The sequence below is a fragment of the Notechis scutatus genome, chromosome 14 (assembly GCF_049901735.1).
Source record: "Notechis scutatus isolate UNSWTSFEM ecotype Mainland chromosome 14, rNotScu1.2, whole genome shotgun sequence".
Taxonomy (NCBI): domain Eukaryota; kingdom Metazoa; phylum Chordata; class Lepidosauria; order Squamata; family Elapidae; genus Notechis; species Notechis scutatus.
The window spans coordinates 5726317-5748591 of NC_142022.1; the positions used below are offsets into that span (position 1 = coordinate 5726317).

At 47.1% G+C, this 22275-nt stretch overlaps 4 protein-coding genes and 1 long non-coding RNA gene across 8 annotated transcripts; 4 read left to right on the forward strand and 1 right to left on the reverse strand.

The window, feature by feature from the left end:
• The first annotated feature begins 2827 nt into the window (after positions 1-2827).
• On the forward strand, positions 2828-6290 carry LOC113427266 (C-reactive protein-like). Of its 3 annotated transcripts, none has more exons than XR_015745354.1 (2): positions 2828-2898; positions 5648-5750. XR_015745354.1 is itself a non-coding variant. In XM_087943579.1 (2 exons), the coding sequence occupies exons 1-2, from the start codon at positions 4018-4020 to the stop codon at positions 6253-6255; spliced, it is 675 nt and encodes a 224-aa protein (XP_087799705.1). In that variant the 5' UTR covers positions 3845-4017; the 3' UTR covers positions 6256-6290. The 3 variants fall into 3 exon arrangements, 2 of the variants coding, with proteins under 2 accessions (XP_087799705.1, XP_026545521.2); XM_087943579.1 differs by lacking the exon at positions 2828-2898 and adding an exon at positions 3845-4084 and having other exon boundaries at positions 5648-6290; XM_026689736.2 differs by lacking the exon at positions 2828-2898 and adding an exon at positions 3860-4084 and having other exon boundaries at positions 5651-6290.
• LOC148129508 (uncharacterized) lies at positions 4007-5651 on the reverse strand. The gene is made up of 2 exons (XR_015745357.1): positions 5522-5651; positions 4007-4448 (listed from the first exon to the last, which is right to left on the reverse strand). It is a non-coding gene; the product is annotated as an uncharacterized LOC148129508 (long non-coding RNA).
• Positions 6291-8226: 1936 nt separating the features above from the next.
• Positions 8227-11327, forward strand: LOC113427260 (serum amyloid P-component-like). The gene is made up of 2 exons (XM_026689730.2): positions 8227-8545; positions 10603-11327. The coding sequence occupies exons 1-2, from the start codon at positions 8383-8385 to the stop codon at positions 11214-11216; spliced, it is 777 nt and encodes a 258-aa protein (XP_026545515.2). The 5' UTR covers positions 8227-8382; the 3' UTR covers positions 11217-11327.
• Positions 11328-12766: 1439 nt separating this feature from the next.
• LOC113426515 (serum amyloid P-component-like) lies at positions 12767-14923 on the forward strand. The gene is made up of 2 exons (XM_087943576.1): positions 12767-12975; positions 14247-14923. Exons 1-2 carry the CDS (start codon positions 12786-12788, stop codon positions 14870-14872), a joined length of 816 nt encoding a protein of 271 aa, XP_087799702.1. The 5' UTR covers positions 12767-12785; the 3' UTR covers positions 14873-14923.
• A 1401-nt stretch (positions 14924-16324) lies between these two features.
• Positions 16325-18735, forward strand: LOC113426511 (C-reactive protein-like). Of its 2 annotated transcripts, none has more exons than XM_026688879.2 (2): positions 16325-16520; positions 17936-18735. In XM_026688879.2, the coding sequence occupies exons 1-2, from the start codon at positions 16457-16459 to the stop codon at positions 18553-18555; spliced, it is 684 nt and encodes a 227-aa protein (XP_026544664.2). In that variant the 5' UTR covers positions 16325-16456; the 3' UTR covers positions 18556-18735. The 2 variants fall into 2 exon arrangements, with proteins under 2 accessions (XP_026544664.2, XP_026544663.2); XM_026688878.2 differs by lacking the exon at positions 16325-16520 and adding an exon at positions 16585-16653.
• Positions 18736-22275: the final 3540 nt, after the last annotated feature.

The following is a 22275-nucleotide window of genomic DNA, read 5'->3' on the forward strand; positions in this document are numbered from 1 at the left end:
ATTGTGGATCCAAGGAACAAGGGCTTCTTTCCTTGCGGGAGGTGATTTCAACTTTTCTTTCTTTCTTTGTTTTTTTAAATACACTGCTCAAAAAATAAAATAAAGGGAACACTTAAACAACACAATGGAACTCCAAGTCAATCACACTTCTGTGAAATCAAACTGTCCACTTAGGTAGCAACACTGATTGACAATCAATTTCACATGCTGTTGTGCAAATGGAATAGACAACAGGTGGAAAGCAGAGGACAAGCAAGACATCCCCAATAAAGGAGTGGCTCTGCAGGTGGTGACCACAGACCACTTCTCAGTTCCTATGCTTTCTGGCTGATGGTTTGGTCACTTTTGAATGGTGGCGGTGCTTTCACTCTAGTGGTAGCATGAGTCTACAACCCACACAAGTGGCTCAGGTAGTACAGCTCATCCAGGTTGGCACATCAATGCGAGCTGTGGCAAGAAGGTTTGCTGTGTCTGTCAGCGTAGTGTCCAGAGCATGGAGGCGCTACCAGGAGACAGGCCAGTACATCAGGAGACGTGGAGGAGGCTGTAGGAGGGCAACAACCCAGCATCAGGACCGCTATCTCCGCCTTTGTGCAAGGAGGGACAGGAGGAGCACTGCCAGAACCCTGCAAAATGACCTCCAGCAGGCCACAAATGTGCATGTGGCTGCTCAAACGGTCAGAAACAAACTCCATGAGGGTGGTATGAGGGCCTGACGTCCACAGGTGGGGGTTGTGCTTACAGCCCAACACCGTGCAGGACGTTTGGCATTTGCCAGAGAACACCAAGATTGGCAAATTCGCCACTGGCGCCCTGTGCTCTTCACAGATGAAACCAGGTGCACACTGAGCACATGTGACAGACGTGACAGGGTCTGGAGATGCCGTGGAGAACATTCTGCTGCCTGCAACATCCTCCAACATGACCAGTTTGGCAGTGGGTCAGTAATGGTGTGGGGTGGCATTTCTTTAGGGGGCCGCACAGCCCTCCATGTGCTCACCAGAGGTAGCCTGACTGCCATGAGGTACTGAGATGAGATCCTCAGACCCTTTGTGAGACCATATGCTGGTGCGGTTGGCCCTGGGTTCCTCCTAATGCATGACAATGCTAGACCTCATGTGGCTGGAGCGTGTCAGCAATTCCTGCAAGACGAAGGCATTGATGCTATGGACTGGCCCACCCGTTCCCCAGGCCTGAATCCAATTGAGCACATCTGGGACATCATGTCTTGTTCCATCCACCAACGCCACATTGCACCACAGACTGTCCAGGAGCTGGGGGATGCTTTAGTCCAGGTGTGGGAGGAGATCCCTCAGGAGACCATCCGCCACCTCATCAGGAGCATGCCCAGGCATTGTAGGGAGGTCATACAGGCATGTGGAGGCCACACACACTACTGAGCCTCATTTTGACTTGTTTTAAGGACATTACATCAAAGTTGGATCAGCCTGTAGTGTTTTTTCCACTTTAATTTTGAGTGTAACTCCAAATCCAGACCTCCATGGGTTGCTCAATTTGATTTCCATTGATATTTTTTGTGTGATTTTGTTGTCAGCACATTCAACTATGTAATGGACAAAGTATTTAATAAGAATATTTCATTCATTCAGATCTAGGGTGTCTTATTTTTGTTTTCCCTTTATTTTTTTTGAGCAGTGTATATTTTTTATTTATTTTCTCTTTGCATACAACATGTGCTTAACGAACAGCATACTGCCTGAGTCAATTCATTTACATAGTTTACATACTTATTGAGTTCCTAATTTCTACCTCTTTTATGCAACCATTGATAAAACAAGCCCCAAGTTTGGAAATAGCCTGGGTCGTCTTTTTCTTTTATCTTCTTCAACTTTTCTTCTGTTACATCATCATCATCTTGTAACGATCCCATAATCCCTTGCGAGGGTGGAGTCCAGGCAACTGAATGGAGCTAGCAGAGTGTTTTACTGGCCGGATGCCTTTCCTGTTGCCAATGAGGAGTTTTGTACAGCAGATAAATTCTCAGTGTGCCCAAAGAGAGAAATATCTGGCTCTACCAAGGATCGAACTCACAGCCTCCTCAGAGTTCCACCTGTTTTGGTTGCCGCCACACACGGCTGGCTCATATTTAACTGGTTGTCCACTAAGACTCCAAGGTCCCTCTCCCAGGTACTGCTATTAAGCCTGGTTTCACCCAGTCTATAGGCGTACTTTTGGTTTTTCTTGCCTAATTTGCGTACCAATGACAGCCAAAAAAAGAAAAATTAAAAATTGGGTGTGAATTGCATCACTTAGCCACGTAAATTCTGGCCTCCACTGTCGTCCTAAGTTGCAGCTCCGCCAGAAGAGAGAGACATGTGAACTCCCTTGAATTAAAATAAAAGTGAGCGTCAAAATGAATTAAAATAAAAGCCAGCGTACAATTGGATACGGTCAAAAAGTTGACGTGACTTGAATATCCTGGCCAAGGATCCAGAAACGGAGCTTCTGAATAATAACTGCCTTTGTTTGAGGTTAAAGAGGAATATCAGAGCAATGTCAACAAGTGACTTGAGATGTTTGTTTATTTATCTATGGATCCATCAATCAGACTGACAGACTATTAGGGTGGTTGATTAAGTCCTGATTAAATGAAACCCATTCAACTGGGGAAACAGAAATGTCAGCTCAACCTGCCCCTTGTTCTAAGTTCAAAAGAAACATCAGCGTCATTCATTTGAGGAGTTGATTTGACCCTGCAAGGAGAACACGGCTCATCACCCAAAGACATCAGCCAAAGAGTTCCTGCAAACAGCCGGTTCCTCCTTCCTTCCTTCCTTCCTTCCTTCCTTCCTTCCTTCCTTCCTTCCTTCCTTCCTTCCTTCCTTCCTTCCTTCCTTCTTATCCTTGCCTGCCTGTCAGGATCCTTTGGCCAAAAAGGTGAGGCTTAAAACCCACCTGTCCAGAAGCTGGGTGAAATCTGCTGAACTTTTCTGGATCCAAAAGAAATAATGGCCAGGGCACCTTATAATTCCCCCCTGTCACTTGTCAAACAGGTGGGACTTGTCAAAAAGCTTTTCCCACCTGACTTGCTCAGGGCTCAAACGCCGCTTATCTGTCCATTGTGTTGTTAGCAGCTCTCCTTGGTCTCTCCCACTACCCAATCTTTGGCAGGGGTCCTGCTAACGGAGCTGTTGTCAGCTCTGGAAGCCATATTTTACTTAATTATACCTTTACCTTCTACCTTGTAGGGTTACAGCTTCTCTTTTTAGTTCAACCTTCACCAAAGTGGCTAACTCCACCTGAGTAGCTTTCAACTCCAAGAATTCTCAGTCAACATGACCACAGCTGAGAATCTTGGATCTTGAAGACCACGTTCTGGACACCATCACCCTGAATTCCCTAGCTGGTGAAGATAACAGATAACAGATAATCAGAGTTGGAAGGGACCTTGTAGGTCATCTAGTCCAACCCCCTGCCCAAGCGGGAGACCCTACACTATTTCTGACAAATGGCAGCCCAATCTCTTCTTGAAAGTCTCAAGCGATGGCGCTCCCACAACTTCCGAGGGAAAGCTGTTCAACATCATCAATGCTTCAGAGTAGACACGTGGAACCCACATATCTGACATGGGTCCAGTTAAGGGAAGGGTGATGTTTTGACGTGGAAAAAAACCATGGGAAAGATAAGAATATCCTGGGCAGGGATCCAGAATGGCAATTATGCATAATAACTGCCTTTGTTTTAGAGTTAAGAAAAACATCAGATCAATGTCATTGAGTTGGTGTGATTATGAGGCGTTTGTTCATTTATCTGTGGATCGATCAATTGAGTTATTCGGATGGTTGATTGAGTCCTGATTAAAAATGTTATCCTTTCATTCATGGGGCAACTGGGAAAACAGAAGGGGCAGCTCAGCCTGCCTCTTCTTCTAATTTAACTTCAAGAGGGTGTCATCATTCTAGAAGGTGATTTGGTCCTGCAAGGAGGACACAACTCCGTGCCCAAGGACATCGGAACAAGAGTTCCTGCGACCAGCCGGTTCCTCCCACATCCACCATGATGGTCCTCCTTCCTTCCCTCCTTCTTATCCTCGCCTGCCTGTCAGGATCCTTCGGCCATGAAGGTAAGGCTTAAGCCCATGTATGGAGCAGGTCCACCTGTCCGTGGAAGGTCCGGTGCTCTCCAGAAGCTGGTTGAAGTCTGCTGAACTTTTCATTGGCCCATCCTGCTTGCTTTTTACCTTCTGCTTTTAATTCTGTTTGCTTGAGCTGATAATAGAGCTATAAATCCCTTTATTGGCTTATTCTTTCTGGATCGAAAAGAACCCACGGCCAGGGCACCGGATCCTTTCCCCGACCCTTGGCAAAACAGTTAAGGTTTGTCAGGCAGGTTGTCCCACATTCCTTTCTTGCTCAAGGCTCAAGTTCCTTTTTACCTGTCCACTGTGTTGTTGGCAGCTCTCCTTCACCAGATCTTGGGCAGGTGTTCTGAAACCAATAATAACCAATAATCAGATTATGGTCCTGTTCATAATTTATCACTTGTGGCTTGTAAGGTATGTGCACTGTGAGCTTTTGTACAGGAGACAAATTCCTTGTGTGTCCAAATCATGCTTTGCCAATAAACAATTCTGTTCTGTTCTCTTCTATTCCTCTATTTCTATTCTGTTCATTTCTATTCTTTTTTGTAGATAAAGTTTTTTTAATTTTTAAACACAAACATACACATACAAAAACATAAAATCCTCTTCCATTTTATATACATACAGTGTGTCAGTTGGTTACGTGTCTTTTGTGCTATACTTTTGTAGTCATTTACTCACAATTTCTTCACATTGTCAAACTAACATATGTTTATATATTTATCAGTTATTAATCATCCACGACTAAACTATTTATTCCATCATTTTATATGAGATGTTCCACATTTTATCTTAAAATTTGTTATACTTTCAAATTTCTATTTCTATTTCTTATTCTATTCTATTCTATTTCTCTATTTCTATTCTATTCTAGTATTCTATTCTATCCTATTTTATTCTTAATTCCTATTCTATTTCTATTCTATTCCTCAATTTCTGTTTCTATTATATTCTGTTAATTTCTATTTCTTATTCTATTCTATTTCTCTATTTGTATTTGTATTGTATTGCATTGCATTGTATTTGTATTTGTATTTTATTGTATTTGTATTTATATTTATACTGTATTCTATTCTATTCTATTCTATTCTATTCTATTCTATTCTATTCTATTCTATTCTATTCTATTCTATTCTATTCTGTTCCTTCCAATATTCTATTCTATTCTATTCTATTCTATTCTATTCTATTCTATTCTATTCGTTCCCCAATATTCTATTCTATTCTATTCTATTCTATTCTATTCTATTCTATTCTATTCTATTCTATTCTATTCTATTCTATTCTATTCTATTCTATTCTTAAAGCTGGTGTGCTTATTTTTTCTGGATCCAAAGAAATAATGGCTGGGGCACCTAATCAACGCCCTGACCCTTGTCAAAACAGGGGGGAATTTGTCCGATAGCTTTTCCCGCTTACTTGCTCAGGGCTCAAACGCCTCTTATCTGTCCATCTGTGTGTTGCTGGCAGCTCTCCTTCATTTCTCCCACTCCCCAATCTTAGGCAGGTGTCTTGCTAATGGAGAAGCCTTTTGTTTCCTTCCAGAAGACCTCGAGAAGAAGGTCTTCGTTTTCCCGGCCGCGAACAAGAAGGCCGCCGTGGAGTTGAAAGCCTCCATTCCCGATCCCGTGACGAATTTCACCGTCTGCATGAGGTTTAGCTCCCTCCAGGCCAAGTACTATATCCTCTTCTCTTACTCCACCAAGCCCAACAGCAAGGCTTTCCAGATCATCAAGCCCAACCCCAGCCAGATCAACCTTCAAATAGGTGGGATGACACAGATTATTGTGACTCGGAAGGTGTTAACTTCGGAGTGGCAGCACATCTGCGTGGCATGGAACTCCACCAGTGGAGTGGTCTATTTTTGGCACAATGGCGAACTCCTCCCTCGCTTCGTAATGAAACCGGGTTACAAGATCGGCCAAAACGGAACCATCTTTCTGGGGCACAACCAAGATTCCTGGGGGAAGAGGGAAAGCTTTGTGGGGGAAATGGCAGATGTAAACATGTGGCTGCGAGTCTTGAAACCTGACGAAATTAATTTGGTAAAGAAAAATAATGAGGTCCCGAATTCTCTGGTCAGCTGGAAAGCCCTGAATTATACGGTTTGGGGCGATGTCCGCGTGGAAGAGGCTCTGCACCAGGTTTCTTGAGTTTCTGAAAAGTTTGAAAAAGGAGAAAAATAGGGGGGAAAAAGAAAGCAATGGAGAAAAAAGTGGGTAGTTTTGCAATGTATTGCAAATAGCTGAAGTAGATCACGATTGATATCTATCTCCTCGCAATAAAATTAGCCGCTTAGTCATGCTACGTTGAATGTTTCTTTTAATTTCTTCCAGCTGAAAAAGTACCCCAAGAATACAGGTAGACCTCGACTTACAATGGGTTCACTTAGTGACCGTTCGAAGTTAGCTGTGATGACCCGGGGCATGACACAAAAATAACAAAGTCACAAAAATAGAATAATTTCCCTTTAATGCCTCCAACTTGGCCCCAATGTCCAGTTATCCTCGGCTGGAGATCAAACTCTTCCATAAAACAGTCTACGAAGGAAAGAGATACAGTCCGAACCTAAAGTAAAGATAATTAGAAATAAAAAAACAACAACACAAACCACACTGAAGTAATTAACACGGCAGGCCAGGATGATAAATTGCAGACTTTCAAAGGATAATGCAACACCCACAGTTGGGAGAACGCCAAAACCCAGATAAGCCTTGACAAAGATAATGCACGCTTTGCTTCCAGCAAGGGAGCTGTGTGCAAACGCCCCTCTTATATCCTGTTCTTCCAGCTGCAGTTAATGAAGGGAATCAGGGCCCTTTCCTCCCCCATAAGCCATGCCACCCATGTTGCTCCCTTCTCTGTTCCTCCCTGCGCGCCCTAGGATGAAGAGGGGATGGCCCTGGACTGTGCCTTTCCCCAGTTTCCTCCACAGCCACCGGAGCCACACTCCCACTCCCTGTCAGCTGCTCAATCTCCCCTTCAGCATCAGACTCCAATAAGGGCATGACAACAGCACTGAAAAAAGGGACTTTTGACCATTGCATTCCCCATAGTCACGTGATTTAGATTCGAATATGCTTAACCATAGACTTGCATTTATGATGGTTGCAGAGTCCTGGGGGGGTCACATGATCCCCTTTTGCGACCTTCTGGACAAGCCAAGTCCACGGAGAAACCAGATTCACTTAACAACCCTGTGGCTCATTTAACGATGGCGGGGATTCACTTAACGGACGTGGCAAGAAAAGCCGTAAAACGGAACAAAATTCACTGGACCCTATTTCTCGCTTAGCCACGTCAATTTTGGGCTCGATTGTGGTCGTAAGTCGAGGACTACCTCTTCTGTAGAATGACTGATATAGGATTTTGGAAAAGATCAGCACAGAAATAGCAATACCACCGACAAGAACGAGGTGCAATGATACACTAGATCCGTGATGGCGAACCTATGGCACGCACACCACAGGTGGCATGCAAAGCCATTCATGCCGGCACGTGAGCTGCAGGCAAACTTACCTCACTGGGCATGCGCGTGCCTCACGGCTGATTTTTGGCCAGTTTGAGGCCTTTTTCAGCCTCCCAAAAGCTTGAGGAAGGAAGGCTTCTGCAGGCTTCTGCAAGCTTTGCAGGCCAAAAACTAGGCCCATTTCGTCACTTCCTGTTTTTCCAAAAATAACGGAAATGATGAAACAGGCCTAGTTTTCGGCCTGCAAAACCTGCAGAAACCTTCCTCTGGAGGCTGAAAAAGGCCTCAAACTGGCCGAAAATCAGTTGTGAGGTAAGGGGGCAGCAGGAGTGGGTGGGGATTGCGCACGCATGTGTGGAGGGCGTGGGGGGTGTGCGCATTACCTTCTGGTTTTATCTTTATGGCAATCCCTGACCCGCATTTTATACAATTCCCATTAAATTGTTGGGAGGCTCAAGTGAAGAAACATTTTATCACAAATCAGCAAAGATAAATAAAACGACGCAGGCCGCTAAACCCTTTATCTACAAGGAATAGAATTCTTTTTTTAAAAAAAAAAAAGCCAAATAGTTTAAACCGATTAACCAGATTATAAACAAGTTAGTAGAGGAGAAAAAAATGTGGTTTTATATTGCAAGCGGCTTTGTTGGCGCCATGGATAAAAAAAAAATGAGCATTTTATAGAATTATGAGGAATGTCGCTTAACATGAAATTCACTTCTGAGGTTCTTAAAAATACCCTGCTGGAACCAGCCAGATAAGATAATCTGGCTGTGTTTTTCCTCCAAGCAAGTATAAATTTCACACATGCATGTTGGATACACACAAGCGCGAGAGGTCGTTGGAAGACGAGAGACATCTGGGGAACAGATCGATCCAGAAGAGATCCGTGCTTAACCAGCTTTTCAGCATGGAAAGCCTGCGTCCCTTTCTCTTCATTCTCTGCACTTTGCTGGGAGCTTTGGCTCAACAAGGTGAGTGGCATCTTGGCAATAGGAGATTACCCCCCCTCCCGGAGAGGTCAGTTGCATTTGGGGTGCTGCACATTGTGGTGCATCCAGTTTTGGGCCACCACAACATACAAAAAAGATGTTGAGACTTTGGAAAGAGTGCAGAGAAGTGCAACGAGAATGATTAAGGGCCTGGAGGTAAAAGCATGCGGAGAATGGTTGCAGGAATTGGGTTAGGTCCAGTAGTGTCGTTGGAAGAAATATCCATTTGGGTTCAGTTCCAAGTGGGGAGAAAGACACTGGAAACATGGAGGCCGATGGAAAGATGGTTTATGGATGAACATGGATGCAGTTGAACACATGGAGTAGAGAGAGGGGGTGATTTATACCCTCTCTTGGACCTTGCCCTTGAGCTTCCTGTTCCTGTGCAAGAACATATATTCTATCGGTTGCTGTCAGACTCCATGGGGCTCTGCAGGGATCATAGCTAACTTTGTAGTTCTGTCTGATTTATGTTTGGTTGAACCTTGGGCTGATGCAATTGAAGAACAATTCCTGTCGTGTCTGCATGGCTTTGCCCTGAAGGATAATCCAATCACCCCGGAGCTGAAGTTCTTTTGTTTCATAGATAGACAGGCACCAAAATGTCTGTTCTTCGTCTTTAAAAACATGCTTCCTTTTCTCATCCAGGGAAATATAATATTCTGCCCTTTTTAATATTTCCTAGAATATTTCATTCTTCTAGGAGGGAGGTGGGTGCTAACTTTCTACAGCATGAAAAGAAGGGCTAGGGGAGACAGGATAGCACTGTTCCGATATTTGAGGGGCTCCTACAAAGACGAGAGTAGGGACGCAGTGGCTCAGTGGCTAAGACGCTGAGCTTGTCGATCAGAAAAGTCAGCCGTTTGGCAGTTCGAATCCCTAGCGCCACAGAATGGAATGAGCTCCCATTACTTGTCCCAGCTTCTGCCAACTTAAGCAGTTCAAAAGTACGTTAAAAAAAATGCAAGTAGAAAAATAGGGACCCCTTTGGTGGGAAGGATCAGCGTTCCATGCTCCTTCGGCGTTTACTCCTGCCGGTCACATGACCAGGGAGACATCTTTGGACAGCGGTGGCTCTTTGGCTTTGCCAAAGCACGTAGAGCGACTAGCACGAGGGAATTTTTACCTTTACAAAGACGAGGCAGTCAAACTATATTCAGGGGTGGGATTCTACCTGATCGGACCAGTTCTATAGAACCGGTGGTTAAGATTCTGCCCAGTTCGGAGAATTGGCAAATCGTGCCACTGGCTGGTCCCGCCCCTCCCCCGCCTCCCTGCCCACTCACTCTTTACCTGGCATGTGTGCCATCAAACGTGCCTGCGTTTGGTAAGTTGCTATTTTTTCCCCCTCAGGCATCAGCTCTTCTGCTGTGCCAGAAATCATTGGATTTCTTGCTTTCTAGCTAATCTAAAAGCAGAGCTGAACCTTCCTTAGGACTGAAGCTTCTATTTTTCAGTGCAGATTCAGATAGCAGATTGCAGAAAGGTAGATCTCTGAGTGAATCTATGATTCTGCGAGCAACTCAATCTGCCTGCCTGCTTGGCCTTGGTTTTAGGTAAAAGTTGCTCTTTTTTAAATTAAAAAATGCAATATTTACATAAATATTTATAATATTTATATACAAGCCATGCCTAGCCAGTCACATGACCACCAAGCCACACCCACAAATTAGGCCACACCCACAGAATCGGTTGTTCAGACATTTGAATCCCACCCCTGACTATATTGCAAAACACCAAAAAGGCAGGACAAGAAGCAACGGATGGAAAGTAACCAAGGAGAGACGCAACCTAGAACTACGGAGAAATTTCCCGACAGTGAGAACAATTAATTAGTGGAACAGCCTGTCTTCAGAAGTTGTGAGTGCTTCAACACTTTTCAGAAAAGACTGTTTATCTGAATGGTGGAGAGCTACGGCCCACATTGGTTTATTATTTGAAACTGGGCCATGCGAGAGGCAAACTGGCGTGTTACCCGCACAGCTCAACTCTCCCCTCTTGCCGGCAGTTCAACTTATTGTCTATGTTTCCATCTGCAGATCTCAAAAACCACGTCTTTGTGTTCCCGGAGGCCTCCAACACGGCGCACGTGGTGCTGGAAGCCAACCTGAAGAAGCCCCTGACCAGCTTCACCATTTGCGAGAGGGTGTACACAGACCTGACGCGGGGCTACAGCACGTTCTCGTACGCCACCGCGGCGAGCGACAACGACATCCTCGTCCACAGGGCCAGCCCCACCGAGTACGAGTTTTATTTGGGAAGGTCCAAGGTGGCCTTTAAAACCCCGGCCTCCACCTGCGGGTGGGAACACGCCTGCGTGGAGTGGGAGTCTTCCACGGGGATCGTGGAGCTGTGGCTGAATGGGGTCCTTTTACCCAGGAAGGGAATCGGGAAAGGTTACGCCGTGAGTCCGAAAGCGTCCATCGTCCTGGGCCAGGATCAAGATACCATGGGGGGTGGGTTTGACAGCAAAGAGTCTCTGGTGGGGGAACTCACCGATCTGTACTTCTTCGACCGGGTGCTGACACCCCAAGAAGTGACTTTACTGAGAAAGAATGTCTTTGCAGCCAAAGCCCTCATTAGCTGGAGAGCTCTGTCCTTCCAGATCAAAGGTTACGTTGTGGTTAAGCCCCTCCGTGGTGGGTTTGCGTAAAATGCTTCCAAGAGCCGGCAGCTAATCTGGAGGAGCAGCCCAACTTAAAGAAAAAGAAAAGAAAAAGAAATGGAGATGTTGCATTGAAAACAATAATAATAAAAAAATGAAACGTCCAAAGTTCCTTTGCCTTGTGGCTTTCTTGTACATGTTGCGTTGCTGTTCACAGTCGATGAAGGTCATTCATTCCTTCATGTTCTGCAGCTGCCTGGCTCAAGGAAGGGACTCTGTACGGTGAACAGTCATAAAGCAATTGGAAAGATGTTATGATTTGCATAACTGTGTGCATAACTGTAATCCCCTTCCTTCTCCTCCTTCTCCTTTTCCTACCAAGTTGTCTGCCTTCTTTCCTTCTCTCCTTTTCTTGTTTTTCTCTCTGGGACTTTTCTTTCTTTCTTTCTTTCTTTCTTTCTTTCTTTCTTTCTTTCTTTCTTTCTTTCTTTCTTTCTTTCTTTCTTTCTTTCTTTCTTTCTTCTTCCTTCCTTCTTCCTTCCTTCCTTCCTTCCTTCCTTCCTTCCTTCCTTCCTTCCTTCCTTCCTTCCTTCTTCCCAGTGTCTCCTCTTTGTCCCTCCCTCCCTTCCCCTTCCCTTTCCTCCCTCCCTCCCTCCCCCTTCCACCCTCCCACCCCTTCCCCCTACCCCTTCCCTCCCTTCCCCTTGCAATTTTCCTTCCTCCGCCCTCCCTTCCACCCTCCCTTCCTCCTTCCTTCCCTCCCTCCTTCCCCTTCCAATTCTACTTCCTCCCTCCCTCCTTCCTTCCAACCCCTTCCCCGTACCCCCTCCTTCCCTCCCTCCCCTTTTCTTCCAATTCCAATTCTCCTTCCTTCCTTCCTCCCTCCCACTTCCAATTCTCCTTCCTTCCTCCCTCCCTCCTCCCCTCCCCTTTTCCTTCCCTTTCCCTTCCAATTCCCCTCCCTCCCTCCCTCCCTCCCTCCCTTCCTTCCTTCCTTCCCCCTCCCTTTGGCCTGTTCTCATGCTTGACCCCAACAGTTTGGCCTGTTCTCATGCTTGACCCCCAACCTCTCCACCTGTCCAGTGTGGGATTCAAGCTTGCCCCCTTCCCTGTCCTTGGACTGAGAGGAACCCCTTCCTCAAAGCCACCTTCCCCTCCTTAGGAAAGGATTTGGGCCCCAAAACAGCCAGCTAGGACATGGAAATATGACCTCTGTTCATGTTTGAACGGCCGAGCATCCCAAACCCAAGGTCGAATGCCTTTGAAAGACCTTCTTTCTCCACCCACCGCCTTCCAGACCAGGAGTGTCCAACCTTGGCCAGACCTGTGGGCCCCAATTCTGGACACCCCTGGTCTCCTCTCTTTCTGACCTTCCAAGGAACCTTCCCACCCAGGACACCCCAAGAACGGCCACCCAGGCCCGTCCGAGGGTGAAGCCAAACTCAACGGAATTATTGGGATGGTGCATCTCATCAGTTCAGATCAAAATGGAACCTCTGAAATACCTCTGCACAGGTAATGGTTACCTAATATATTATGTATTAGTGGGAAAGTCCCCGGAAGAAACTGACGGTAAATATTCCTCTTTGTTCTGAGTACAAAAGAAATATCTGAGGAATGTCCAAGGGTTTCAGCATTCGAAGAGTTGATTTGCTCTTGAGAAGAGGAGGAGGTGGCTCTGCTCCCACGGACTTTGGCGCCCGGAGTTCCTGTTGCCAGTCAGTTCCTCCACCCTCCACCAAGATGGTCGTCCTTCCTTCCCTCCTTCTTATCCTCGCCTGCCTGTCAGGATCCTTCGGCCAAAAAGGTGAGGCTTAAACCCGTGTTGGAGCAGCTCCACCTGTCCGTGGAGGCCCCTGTGGTCTCCAGAAGCGGCATGAGCTTCTGTTGAGCTTTTCATTGCTGTTGTTCTCAGAGGGTCTGTTGGACCTTCTGTTTATGGCCGAGCTGGTAGGTCCAGGTAGAATATCAGCTTGTAAGTTGGGGGCTGATTTACTCACAAGATCCTTCGGAGGTGGGTTCAGCCCAAGCCCAGGTAAGGAGTCTCCATGAGTAAGGAGGGACCTACCTCCTGTCCACCATCTCTTTCCTTCCTTCCTTCCTTTTCCTTCCTTCCTTCCTTCCTTCCTTCCTTCCTTCCCCTTCCTTCCTTCCTTCCTTCCTTTCCTTCCTTTCTTCCTTCCTTCCTTCCTTTCCTTCCTTCCTTTTCCTTCCTTCCTTCCTTTCCTTCCTTTTTCCTTCTTTTCCTTCCTTCCTTTCCTTCCTTCCTTCCTTCCTTCCTTTCTTCTCCTTCCCTCCTTCCTTCCTTCCTTCCTTCCTTCCTTCCCCTTCCTTCCTTTCTTCCTTCCTTCCTTTCTTTCCTTCCTTCCTTCCTTCCTTCCTTTCCTTCCTTTCCTTCCTTCCTTCCTTCCTTCCTTTCTTCCTTCTTTCCTTCCTTCCTTTCCTTCCTTTCCTTCCTTCCTTCCTTCCTTCCTTCCTTCCTTCCTTCCTTCCTTCCTTCCTTCCTTCCTTCCTTCCTTCTTTCCTTCCTTCTGTCAGGTTCTGACAAACTGAATTCATACGATTGCACCACCAAACTAAATTGAGGCTGAACACCTTCCTTCATTCCTTCCCTTCCTCCCATTCCCTCCCTCCCTTCCCTCCGTCCCTCCTTCCTTCCCTCCGTCCCTCCTTCCTTCCAACTTTGTTATTCTGTAAATCTGTTATTCTCCTTTCTCCCTCCCATTCCCTCCCTCCCTCCCTCCCTTCCTTTTCTCCTCCTTCCCATTCCCTCCTCCCTCCCATTCTCTTCCCTCCCTCCCTCCCTCCCTCCCTCCCTCCCTCCCTCAACTTAAGCAGAAGAAACTTAGGACTTTGAGACCTGCTCTCCTGCTTGGCGCCCAGATCTCTGGGAGTGTCCTCCTCATTCCCTGTCCTTGAATGGAGAAGAGAACCTCTTCTTCAAGAGAGTCAGCCATTCCAAGCTGGATGACTTAATTTGGCTTTACTTCGTGCTGGGCAAAAAACGGCCGTGGGACGTCAACCCTCCTCTACAAGGCTGGTGTCCGGCTGACCAGGTTCTCTTTTGTCTCCTTCTAGATCTCAGGAACAAGGCCTTTGTGTTCCCAGCACCAACTGCTACGGCCGTGGTGGATCTCCAGGTCTCCAACCAGCTCCCCTTGACCAAGCTGACCGTTTGTTTGAGATACTACACCCTCCTGCCCCGTGCGTACGCCCTCTTCTCTTACGCCACCCGGTCCAGCGACAACGATTTCCTGATCTACAAGAGCCAACCCAACGAGTACGCCATTCACGTGGGTGGTGCAGTGGTCAATTTCAAGGTTCCCCCGAAGGAGAAACCGAGCTGGGACCACGTCTGTGTTTCGTGGGACTCCAGCAATGGGCTAGTCCAGTTGTGGCTCAACGGAGAAGCCCTCCCTCGACTGGGCCTGAAAAAGGGTTACAGCATCAGCCCCCAGGCCTCCATCATGCTGGGCCAAGACCAGGACAGCTTCGGAGGGGGCTTTGACGTCAACCAATCCTTCGTGGGGGAGATGTCGGAGGTCTACCTGTGGGCCCGGGTGCTGACCCCCACGGAGATTAGATTGTCCAGCAATAACGCTGAGCTCTCTGGCCCTCTGGTTAGCTGGAAGTCCCTGAGCTACACCATCAAGAACGAGGTCTTTGTGGAGGAATTCCTGGCTCCCCAAAATGCTTGCATCTGAGAAAGAAAAGAAGAAAAGAAAAGGGAAAAGAAAAGGGAAAAGAAAAGAAAATTTCTTTTGGGGGGGAATCTATATTTCTGCAATGGGATGCAAAGGGCTCAAGTAGCCATTTAACAAATTGTAGGCAGGTAATCCGTACTTGTATAGAATGTGTGAACTTTATACTTTCTTTATCAATAAAAGTAGCTTTTTGCGTCATGTTGGGTTGAATGTTCCTTGGGGAGTCTTCTTATTGGGTAAAAAAACAAAAACTAAATGCAAGTCTGGGGGCCCATAGTACCACCCTAAAGTATCGACAGATAGAATCTTGCAAGCCTTGGCATGAGTCTCTTTGTATTTTTCTTCCTTCTTCCCTTTCTCCCTTCCTTCCTTCTTGCTTCCCTGCTTCTTTCCTTCCTTCTTCCCTCCCCCTTTCCCTTCCTTTCCCCTTCCAATTCTTTCCTTTCTACCTCTCTCCCTCCCTCCCCTTCCAATTCCTTCCTTCCTTCCTTCCTTCCTTCCTTCCTTCCTTCCTTCCTTCCTTCCTTCCTTCCTTCCTTCCTCTTTCCTTTCCCTTCCCCTTCTAATTCTTTCCTCCCTCCCTCCCCCCTTCCCCTTCCGTCCAATTCCTTCCTTCCTTCCTTCCTTCCTTCCTTCCTTCCTTCCTTCCTTCCTTCCTTCCTTCCTTCCTTCCTTCCTTCCTTCCTTCCCTTCCTTCCCTTCCTTCCTTCCTTCCTTCCTTCCTCCTCCTCTCTTCCCTTCCTTCCCTTCCTTCCAATTCCTTCCTTCCTTCCTTCCTTCCTTCCTTCCTTCCTTCCTTCCTTCCTTCCTTCCTTCTTCCTCTTTCCTTTCCCTTCCCCTTCCAATTCCTTCCTTCCTTTCCTCCCTCCTCCTTCCCTTCCTTCCTTCCTTCCTTCCTTCCTTCCTTCCTTCCTTCCTTCCTTCCTTCCTTCCTTCCTTCCTTCCTTCCTTCCTTCCTCTTTCCCTTTCCCTTCCAATTCCTTCCTTCCTTCCCTCCCTCCCTCCTCTCTTTCCCTTTCCCTTCCAATTCCTTCCTTCCTGCCTTCGAAAGACCTAAGCCACCCCTTCTTTCTCCACCCATCGCCTTCCAGACCAGGAGTGTCCAACCTTGGCCAGACCTGTGGGCTCCAATTCTGGACACCCCTGGTCTCCTCTCTTTCTGACCTTCAAAGGAACTTCCCAGACTGGACACCCCAAGAACAGCCACCCAGACCCGTCCGAGGGTGAAGCCAAACTCAACGGAAGGTCCCTCCAAACTATTTTGATTGTGCATCTAATCAGTTTTTTTAAAAAAACACACGAAATAAAATAAAAACCGAGCCCCTAAATATATCTCTACACACATGCAGTAGTTAAGTAACCACCTTATGTACAGTAGAATAACACGTTGCAGTGTAAATAGTCTTTCGGGGAAAGTCTAAGGAAGAAACTCGCGGTCAATACTCCCGTTTGTCCTGAGTTCAACAGAAATACGCAAGCCACCTCCCAGAGTTTCACCATTTAAAGAGGGGATTGGGTGTCCGTGCCCAAGGACATCAGAACAAGAGTTCCTGCGGCCAGCTGGTTCCTCCACTGTCCACCAAGATGGTCGTCCTTCCTTCTGTCCTTCTTATCCTCGCCTGCCTGTCAGGATCCTTCAGCCAAGAAGGTGGGGCTTAAAACCATGTTGGAGCAGCTCCGCCTGTCCGTGGAGGCCCCTGTGGTCTCCAGAAGCTGGGTGAAATCTGCTGATCTTTTCATTGGCATGGTCCTCAGTTGGGCTGTTGGATCTTCTGTTCATGGTAGAGCTTGTTGGTCATGTAGAACATCAAATGGTCAGGCTGTGGGGTTGGTTTCCACACAAGATCCTTCTGAGGTGGCTTCAGCCAAAGCCCAAGTAGCGTTTCTATGAGTAAGGAGGGATCTGAACTCCTGTTCATCATCCCCTTCCTTCCTTCCTTCCTTCCTTCCTTCCTTCCTTCCTTCCTTCCTTCCTTCCTTCCTTCCTGTACCTTCCTTCCTTCTTCCTTCCTTCTGACCTTCCTCCTTTCCTCCCTTCCATCCTCCTTCCTCCCCCTTTTCTTTCCTTCCCCTTCCAATTCCTTCCTTCCTTCCTTCCTTCCTTCCTTCCTTCCTTCCTTCCTTCCTTCCTTCCTTCCTTCCTTCCTTCCTTCCTCTCTCCCTCCATTCCCTTCCTTCCCTTCCTTCCCTTTCCCCCTCCTTCCATTCCTTCCTTTCCTCCCTTCCTTCCATTTCTTCCTTCCCTTCCTTCCTCCCCTCCCCTTCCTTTCCTTCCTCCCTCTCTTCCTTCCATCCTCCCTCCCTCCTTTTCCTTCCTTCCCTCCCTCCCTCCTTTCTATTCCTTCCTTCCCTTCCTTCACCTTCGTTCCTCCCTCCCTCCCTCCCTCCCTCCCTCCCTTCCTTCCCACCCTCCCTCTCTTCCCTTCCTTCCTTCCTTCCTTCCTTCCCACCCTCCCTCTCTTTCCTTCCTTCCTTCCTTCCTTCCTTCCTTCCTTCCTTCCTTCCTTCCTTCCTTCCTTCCTTCCTTCCTTCCTTCCTTCCTTCCTTCCTTCCTTCCTCAGCTCAGCCTGTTTTCATGCTTGGCCCTTACACCCTAGGAGTTACCAATGCATGAAAGTTCTCCCATTGCCTGTACTTGAACTGAGAGGAACATCTTCTTCAAGACCCCCTAGAAAATTGAGGCCAGTGAACTTAATTTGATGGCTTCTCTGCTTTACTTTGTGCTGGGCCGGGGTCAGCAACCTGCAGCTCTGGAGCCACATGTGGCTCCTTCATCTCTCTGCTGCGGTTCCCTATCGTTGGTCGGCGCCACAATTGATGGGTCTTCGGGTAGGACAGGAAGAGGGAAAAGGGTGCCATACTAGGAGGAGGCTCTATGGTGAGGGAACCGGATTTCCGGTCAGCTCCAGAATTGAATGGGGGGCTTCCGGTTAGGACCTTTGTGGATCTTTGGGTGCTGAAGGTTGCCAACCCCTGTGCTGGGCAAAACGGGCCCTGTGATGTTCAACCCTGCTCTACAAGGCTGGTGTCCGGCTGACCAGGTTCTCTTTTGTCTCCTTCTAGATCTCTGGAACAAGGTCTTTGTATTCCCAGCATCATCGGCCACGGCCGTTGTGGATCTCCAGGTCTCCAACCAGCAAACCTTGAAAGAGCTGACTGTCTGTTTGAGATACTACACCCTCCTGTCCCGTCCGTACAGCCTCTTCTCTTACGCCACCCGGTCAAGTAGTAACGATTTTCTGATTATCAGGTTCTCCCACACTGACTATTCTATTTACGTTGGTGGGGAAGATGTAAGTTTCAACGTTCCTTTGAAGGAGAAACCCAGCTGGGACCACATCTGTGTTTCGTGGGACTCCAGCAGTGGGCTAGTCCAGTTGTGGCTCAACGGAGAACCTCTCCCTCGACTGGGCCTGCAAAAGGGTTACAGCATCAGCCCCCAGGCCTCCATCGTGCTGGGCCAAGACCAAGACAGCTTCGGAGGGGGCTTTGACTTCAACCAATCCTTCGTGGGGGAGATGTCGGATGTCCACATGTGGGCCCGGGTTCTAACGCCTGTGGCGGTTAAATTGATCTGGAACAGCATCTCTCCTGTGGACCCCCTCATATACTGGAGGTCCCTGAGCTACAGCATCAAGGGAGAGGTCTATGTGGAGGATTTCCTGGCTCCCCAACATATGTGAAAGAAAGAGAGAGAGAGAGAAAGAAAGAATGTAAGAGAAAGAAAAGAAAATTCTGCTTGGGGAAAAAAAAATCTATATTTCTGCAAAGGGATGCAAATTGCTGATTCTTTACAAATGCTGGTAAAGAATATGTGAGCATTATACTTTCTTTATCAATAAAATTAGATTTTTTTGTGTCACGTTGGGTTGAATGTTCCTTGTGGATTCTTCTTACTGGAAAAAAAAAATACTAAATGCAGGTCTTGGGGCGCATAATACCACCCTAAAGCACCTACAGATAGAATCTAGCAAGCCTTGGTATGAGTCTCTCTGTCTTTTTCTTTCTTCTTCCTTCTTCCCCTTTTCTCTTTTTGTTCTTGCTCTTCCTTCCTTTCCCTCCTTCCTTCCTTCCTTCCTTCCTTCCTTCCTTCCTTCCTTCCTTCCTTCCTTCCTTCCTTCCTTCCTTCCCTATCTTTGCCTGTCCTTCCTTCCTTCCTTACCCTCAATCTTCCTTCCTTCCTTCCTTCCTTCTTCCTTCCTTCCTTCCTTCCTTCCTTCCTTCCTTCCTTCCTTCCTTCCTTCCTTCCTTCCTTCCTTCCTTCCTTCCTATCTGCCTGTCCTTCTTCCTCCTTCCTGTTCTTCCTTCCTGTCCTTCCTTCCTTCCTTACCCTCAATCTTCCTTCCTTCCTTCCTTCCTTCCCTCCCTCCCTCCCCTTCCTTTCCCAGCTTTCCCAAACAATGGGAAAGGTCTGCCCCCTGGTGTCCTACTTTGGCATTTGCACCTTAAAAGAAAAAGGGCGGATATACCCAATGTCTGAAATAGGAGCGCCCCCTGTTGGCTCAGTTCAGCGATCCCTCCAATAAAGGGAAGTTAAAGAAGTGTAGAATCCAGTTTGTGTCAGTCACCAAGACTAAAGATTTGGTCTTCCAAGTTCTTAGAAGAATCTTAGAAGGTAGCCTATCTAGTGGAGAACTGAAGTCCATCTACGCTGGAGCCCATCCTCAGGGAATTTCTCTCTCCCCAAAATGTGTGTCATAAAGCAGGGGTCCCCAACCACTGGGCCGCGGACTGCACCGGTCCGTGGAACATTTCCCTACCGGGCCGCCGGTTTGCTGGGCGCCGCCATCTTGTTTGACGAGAAAGTGCTTCCAGGTGAGCTTTTCCGGTTGGAAAGTGGCGTTTGGGTCCTGAAGGAATCCTCGCGCCTTAGTTTCATCGAAGGGGGCTTGAACGAAACTAAGGCGCGAGGATTCTTTCAGCACCCAAGGCAAGGCGAGCGAGCGACCGTCCCGAAGCCGTCCCGAGCGAAGCCCATCGACAAAGGTACAAAGGAGGAGTTGAAGGTGGCGGGAGAAGCGGGGGACGGCTGGCTGGCGGTCGCCGCTCGCTTTGCCTTGTCATGCGTGCTGATGCTGGTACCGGGCCGCGGCACAAAAAGGTTGGGGCCACTGTCGTAAAGAGTCCCCGAGGGGCTTTTTTCCCCCCAAGAGGCCACTCGACTTTCTGGTTTTCCCTTGAAGAGGTTTCACTTCTCCTCCAAGAAGCTTCTTCAGCTCTGACTGGATGGTGGGGAATGGAAGGATTTAGACTCCTTGCAGGCAGCTGGTTATTTGCATCTTTTTAAGAGGGTCATTAAGGCCACTTGGAGGTTTATTGGTGTCCTCAGGGTCACCTGAGGGGTGCAAGTGAGTGTGGAGCCTCCTTGGATCTGTTGAAAAGACCGTGTTGTACACTGGAGATAGATGAGGTCGTATATCCCTCCCCCCACTCAATTGAGAGAGGGGCCAAGCGGCCTCAACGACTGTCTATAAAAGGATGCAAACGACCAGCTGCCTGCAAGGAGTATAAATCCATCCATCCTCCACCATCCAGAGCTGAAGAAACTTCTTAGATGAGAAGCAAAACGTCTTCAAAGGAAAAACCAAAAAAGGCTAGTTGCCTCTTAGGAAAAAACCTCCTTTGAGACAAACCAGGACCTGGAATGACGGAGAATCTCCATCGACATGTGTGTAAAGAGGTAAACGTTTGCCCTCTGGTGGTTTGGTGGGACAGAGCAGCAACAATTCGGCCCTCTGGTGGATCTTCTTACCCATTGCACCTGTAGAAAGAAAATCAATCTTTTCCTCAAAGTGGTGTTGCTGGTCGCTCATGGCTGGCTGTGAAAATAATATCGATGTCAGATAATAGTGGCTTCCTTTTCAGCAGCCATGTTTCCTGCGTAATTCTTCTTTTAAAATTAAAAATTAAAAGGGTGCATCTATCGACCTGATCTTTGTGTGGGAAGATCACACACCTAAAAAAAAGTCTTTTGAAACACACAAATGGTCCTCGCTTATTAACCATCTACTTATCAATTATTTGAAGTTGTAACAGGCCACCCAGAAGTTACTTAGTGTACCCTGTTCCAGAGTTTCCACAGCTGCACACACACACACACACACACACACACACAAACACACCAACAACATTTTGGGAGCTTGGCCACCAGCTCACTTTTACAACCAGTTGCAACATATGGTGATCACATAACCACAATTTGTGTCATTTCTTTTCTGCCAGTTTCCAGCAAGGTTCCCTTGCAAAAAATCATCTATAGAAATGAACAACCACACACACACAAAAGGTGTAAAATGGTGCGTGGCCTTGACTTGTGACCGTCATGACTTATAATAGAAAGTCAGGGCTCCTTTATGGTCATAACTCAAGGACTACCTGAATCTTTCCCACAAGATTTCACTAAAGTGGAAGGTCGTTTGCAAGCTACACAAACAGGAGATGAGAAAGGGAGGTTGATGGAAGCTAATCAAGGAGAGGAGCAACCTAGAACTAAGGAGAAATGTCTTAACAGTGAGGACAATTAACCAGTGGAACGACTTGCCACCAGAAGTTGTGGATTCTCCATCACTGGAGGGTTTCCAGAAGAAATTGGACCACCAATTGTCTGAAATGGTGTAGGGTTTCTTGCTTGAGCACGGGGCTGGATTTGAAGATATCCAAGGCCCTTCCAACTCCGTTCTTCTGATATTTATTAGTCAGTCTATCCTTTGAGTAGGAGACTCAAGGGAACAAAATTGAAAACATCTAGAAAGAGAAGAAAACGGAGTTTCAACTGTTGAAACAACAAAGTGAAATGGGATGTCAGAAACATCTGAACCCTAATTCCCACCTCATCTGTGGTGATCAACATGGACCTTTCCTTGTTTGTTCTGAGCACTTGGTGTATCCAGACATTGCACCGAATGTACTGTATTGTCTCTTCGGTTGATTTGGAGTGACATGTATCAAAGGTCAACCTAACAACAACAACAAAAAAACCCAAACAACTGTCAACAACACCAGAGTCATCTGATAGGACTCGGGGAGGGGAAAAAACCCCAAGAGAATTGATGGAATTGTTCAAAAAGTAGGCGAATTGGGTGTTGTGTTAGATTCTGATGGTTGGTCTGGGTTGGTTTCAAACTTCCAAGTGCCAGTGGAGTGTCCGCCATCAAGATGGACTTCAGTTCTCCATCAGATACCGTCTAAGATTCTCCAGAGGTTGAAGGAATTGCTCATCTTCTGAGGAAGGGTCTCAAGATGAGCTTCTTTTGGGACTGAGTAGAAAGGGTTCGAACTAGGAAGGCTGAAGACCTTCAAGTGAAGACCGTAGGTAGGAGTTTATGCTGGACATTAGTCCTGGTGACCTCAACACAAACGCAAATCAGTCTCCACATATCTGAGGATTGAAATTGGGGAGAATT

Coding starts and splice junctions, on each gene's coding strand:
- LOC113427266 (XM_087943579.1), top strand. CDS start 4,018: ATGATGGTCCTCCTTCCTTCCCTCCTTCTTATCCTCGCCTGCCTGTCA. Junction 4,085..5,647: donor AGGATCCTTCGGCCATGAAG/GTAAGGCTTAAG, acceptor GTTTCCTTCCAG/AAGACCTCGAGAAGAAGGTC.
- LOC113427260 (XM_026689730.2), top strand. CDS start 8,383: ATGTTGGATACACACAAGCGCGAGAGGTCGTTGGAAGACGAGAGACAT. Junction 8,546..10,602: donor GGGAGCTTTGGCTCAACAAG/GTGAGTGGCATC, acceptor TTCCATCTGCAG/ATCTCAAAAACCACGTCTTT.
- LOC113426515 (XM_087943576.1), top strand. CDS start 12,786: ATGTCCAAGGGTTTCAGCATTCGAAGAGTTGATTTGCTCTTGAGAAGA. Junction 12,976..14,246: donor AGGATCCTTCGGCCAAAAAG/GTGAGGCTTAAA, acceptor GTCTCCTTCTAG/ATCTCAGGAACAAGGCCTTT.
- LOC113426511 (XM_026688879.2), top strand. CDS start 16,457: ATGGTCGTCCTTCCTTCTGTCCTTCTTATCCTCGCCTGCCTGTCAGGA. Junction 16,521..17,935: donor AGGATCCTTCAGCCAAGAAG/GTGGGGCTTAAA, acceptor GTCTCCTTCTAG/ATCTCTGGAACAAGGTCTTT.